The following is a 4184-nucleotide window of genomic DNA, read 5'->3' on the forward strand; positions in this document are numbered from 1 at the left end:
TTTCAACCTGCACAAAAAAATAAAAATTTTATTCAATAAAATAATATTTAAAATTTAAAAAATCATATATAATAAACATAAATATAAGAAACAAACGATAATTATGTCTAATCAAGTTAAATAAAATTGATTGAAAATGTAATCTCATTCATGATATGGATATGGTAGTAAGCGCCACAGACTCGCCATTGTGGAAAGACTTGGTAAGAGTCAAACAAACTTTCAACCAGAATGTCTCTTTCTCTGTTGGAATTTTAATTATCTGGAACAATACCTAGAAGGGGAAGTATCTGATCATGTATGAGTATTATATGAAAATGGGTGTGGCCTCAAAGAATTCCTTGTTTTTTCTGGCTTCTTCTCCATCAGCGACTTTGGGGTGAGCCCGAATTGCCATCATTGTGGAGGTGTATAGTCAGTTTGTCATGTGCTTAGAGACTCTTCCGAGGGTGTTCATGAGCCAAGTCGGACTGGATTTAGTTAGATTCGGATCCAGCCTTAAAAGTTCACTAAGTATTTTGACCCAATCTAAAAGTTGTATAAAATAAAGCGAGTTAAATTAGGTCGATTCAATGTAAAATTAATATATATAGATTTGTAAAAATTAACCAATTTGGATTTGTCGAGAGTTTAAATCCCGCTTAAGCAAGTATCGAGAGTTTGAATTTTGCCTACCGCATGCAGCAACTCATTAACCAATGACAAACCTTTAAATGGAGTTCATATCCGTGACTAGATTACTTATTAGCCTGTTAGAACTTTAAATGGAGCTCAGATTCGCAATCAAATTAATTTTTAGTCTATTGGGTTGGAAAATAATATGAACTATAAAAAAATTGTAAATTTTATATATTGAAGTAATAAAAAGTAAAAACAACCCAAAACATAACTTTAGCCCAACCTAAAAATAACGTTGAATATAAATGATAAATTTAAATCCAACAAAATATATCTTAATTCCGGGATCGAATTTTAAGTCGACCGAATTTTAAACACCCCTAATTATCCATTGATGGTCTCAAGAGTTTGGACAAGGCATATCCAACTCAATCATCTTCAATAGTTTTTCAGAGTTTCCTTTGATGCACATGGATCGGATGAAACTTAACATTCTTTCTTGGAATCACCAAAGAAGAGAAGTGGATCTCTTAATTTTTGGTGACCTGTTGGTGGATGTAAAGATGGCACAACCAGGAGTTCTTCTCACCGCCGTTTCCGAAGGCCTGAAAATATAATACTGATGGAGCGGCAATGCATAACCCATGTAAAGCGGGATGTGAGGGGTTTGTTAATTAAGGAATTAATCAAATTATCAAGGAAGGTAAATTGCTAGATTTATGGCTGGTCTAGGCAATTACACAGCAGTTCAGGCGGAGACATGAGGAGTTTATCATGGACTCAATACTGCCTCAGATTTGGAGATGAGGAAAGTTATTGTGGAATTGGATTCAAAGATCCTTGTGAATCTGCTAGTTCATTAAGCAATTCATTCACCAATAATTTATTAATCAACCAATAGTACGTATTAATTCTTATTCTGTCGAAATAAAAAATATTATTAAAAAAATATTATTAATTTAAGAGATTGAATAAATTACTATTTGTACTTATGAAAGATATAGACGCTGACAAATGTATCTATATAAGAATAAAACGACAATTATAATCACGGAAGATGGCCTTCGTGTGCCAAAAGTATCCGGACATTGGTTACGCAATTGGTCTGTTAGGGTAATTTTGGCACACATAAATCATCTTCTGTGGTTACAATTGTCGTTTTATTCTTATATGAGTACATTTATCAGCATCTATATCTTTCATGGGTACAAATGGTAATTTATTCTTAAGAGATTATATTCGATCGTAAAAAGAGTTTCAAAGGCTAACATTTTTATTAAAATTTAATCAGCATTTAACCATAAAAAAATGTGTAATCTCACTTCACTAGATATAATTTCACATTATTAAAAATATTAACGATAATTAATTAATGAGTATAAATCATAAAATGTGTTGAACCCTAATTAATACTACTGTTGTTTTGTGAAGTCTACTATATTCAAGCATTTAAGATTACTTCTATCTTGGCCAAGTAAAAGATTACTTCGACGACGAAGACGAATATTTGACCTTATCAAATTTTGGGAAATTAAGTACATATATTATTATTATTTTTATTTCAAGTCCTTCGGCTATTTTAATATGAATATATATAATAGAAGAAGGAGAACATGCTTTTCTCTTGCACTTGTCTTTTTTCTTCTTTAAAAAGTAGTATTAATTAGCATATATAGTATTAAAAAGAAAACTGATCCAAAGCCATTTTCTTTATTTAGTACTATATCTTATTGGAAGTCATACGACTTTCTCCTAACGCATTTGCATGCAATTCATCACCACGACATAGAGCTCATGATTCCAAAGCAGTACCAATTTGAAATAAAATATTATATATTATGAATATAAATTAAAGGATGCAAACAAAAGATCCTATTTTTATTCGTGGGGCATCATATACATGCAATGCAAGAGCTGGATATCCACTAAGGGTCAAATAATAATAATAATATAAGGAAAATTGATAGAAAATGTTCTATATATTAATTAAGAAGTGTAAGAAACTTGTCTCATTTTTTTTTTCTTTTGTCTCAATTGAACTATTGATATTGGAATTTTATTACTAAGAACCTGAGTGAATTGGATCAGTGGAAATTATTATGAGGCTGGTGTTCAGGCCAGGGCCACAGATTCTGTTGATCATCAATTTGGTGATGAAACATGTTGCATAAGCCTTCATCCTGATGAGGAATTCCTTGTGGTCTTGATGATGATGGTGGTGAGTATTGGAGGAGCTGAATTATGTTGTTGGGCTTTAGAGAATTATCATTATTGGATTCAAGGGTAGTTTTGGCATTTTGAGAAGATACTGGACTAGTGTTTATAATTGGTGTTGTTGAGAGATCTAAGTTAATGTCTGATGATGAGATATTATTATTGTCACTACAACCATTATTATTATTATTATTACTCCATGAACCCTCTCCCGCTTCTTTCTTATTAAGGTTGCTTATTATTGCTCCATCTTCTTCTTCACAATAATACTCCTTTCCTTTGATTAGGGCCTGTAACTACAAACATAATTAAGAATCCCAAAAAAAAAGTGAGATTGTATACCAAAAATATAAATAATTATGAAAAATGTTATCTATATTTATTTCATGGTGAAAACTCAGGTGCAATCGACTTCACGTAAAGTTGATAGGTGAGATTCGACTAAATTTTCATCTAACAACTCTCAACTATTAACTTCACATGAAGTCGACTGCACCTGAGTTTTCACCTTATTTCATTTTATGTATCTAGTCAACTAACACATACTTTTATATCAATCTCCATCATTTTATTAGATATCCATGAGTGAAAAACTCATGGTTTCAAAATATGCATTAAAGTGTATATATAAAATAAAGGAAAATGTAAACACCACATTTCTATAATTACATACCAACTGATGACATTTAGTTTTCTGATTTCTTTTTTACATTTTTAAAAAATATCAAATAAAATAAATATTTTTAATCCCTTACATATTCTTATAAAACATTTAAGTTATTTTCATTTAATATTTAGGAAACATTTAGAAAAATATATTAAAGTGAATAAATTATTTCTTTTAGATAGAATAATGTAACTTTTGCCTTATTAGTAAAAAAGAGTTTTATAAAGACAATTAATTATATATATGATCACATTATTAATATGTAAAAAATATTATCTAAATACATAAATTTAATTAAAAAAAATAAAAAATATACTATCAATACATCAGAATCAAACTTTTTTTCCATAAAGAGAGAAACATCACTTGTGAAGAAATCCAATTGGGAGACTATGCAGAAGAAAGAGTAACTAACAATCAAAGAGAAAATATCAAAATAATGAGAGAATCAATCATCTTAAAAAGGACTAAGTATAAAGCAACAAAACCAAAACAAGAAAAGGTGTTGCATGAATAAAGTCAATGGAAAAAGGAAACGCTTTTTTTCGTCCAGCATGGAAACATCAAATCACCATTATTGAGCAAAAAGAGGGAGGGGAGAGGGGGAAGCACATACTAAGATGAAATTACTTATAAAAACATGAGTAGCACTCAGGAAAATATTTGATACATTATAGTAAATTGA

The 4184-nt window shown here is 30.0% G+C and overlaps 1 protein-coding gene across 2 annotated transcripts in view; it reads right to left on the reverse strand.

Annotated features, from left to right (window-relative positions):
• Nucleotides 2615-4184, reverse strand: part of LOC107638135 (homeobox-leucine zipper protein HAT7-like) — a 3236-nt gene continuing 1666 nt past the window's right edge. For both annotated transcript variants that reach the window (XM_016341306.2, XM_016341305.2), the window contains exon 3: nucleotides 2615-3128. In XM_016341306.2, the coding sequence (XP_016196792.1) occupies nucleotides 2703-3128 (426 nt within the window). In that variant the 3' untranslated portion in view covers nucleotides 2615-2702. The remainder of the gene's footprint in view (nucleotides 3129-4184) is intronic.

The sequence above is a fragment of the Arachis ipaensis genome, chromosome B04 (genome assembly GCF_000816755.2).
Source record: "Arachis ipaensis cultivar K30076 chromosome B04, Araip1.1, whole genome shotgun sequence".
Lineage (NCBI taxonomy): Eukaryota > Viridiplantae > Streptophyta > Magnoliopsida > Fabales > Fabaceae > Arachis > Arachis ipaensis.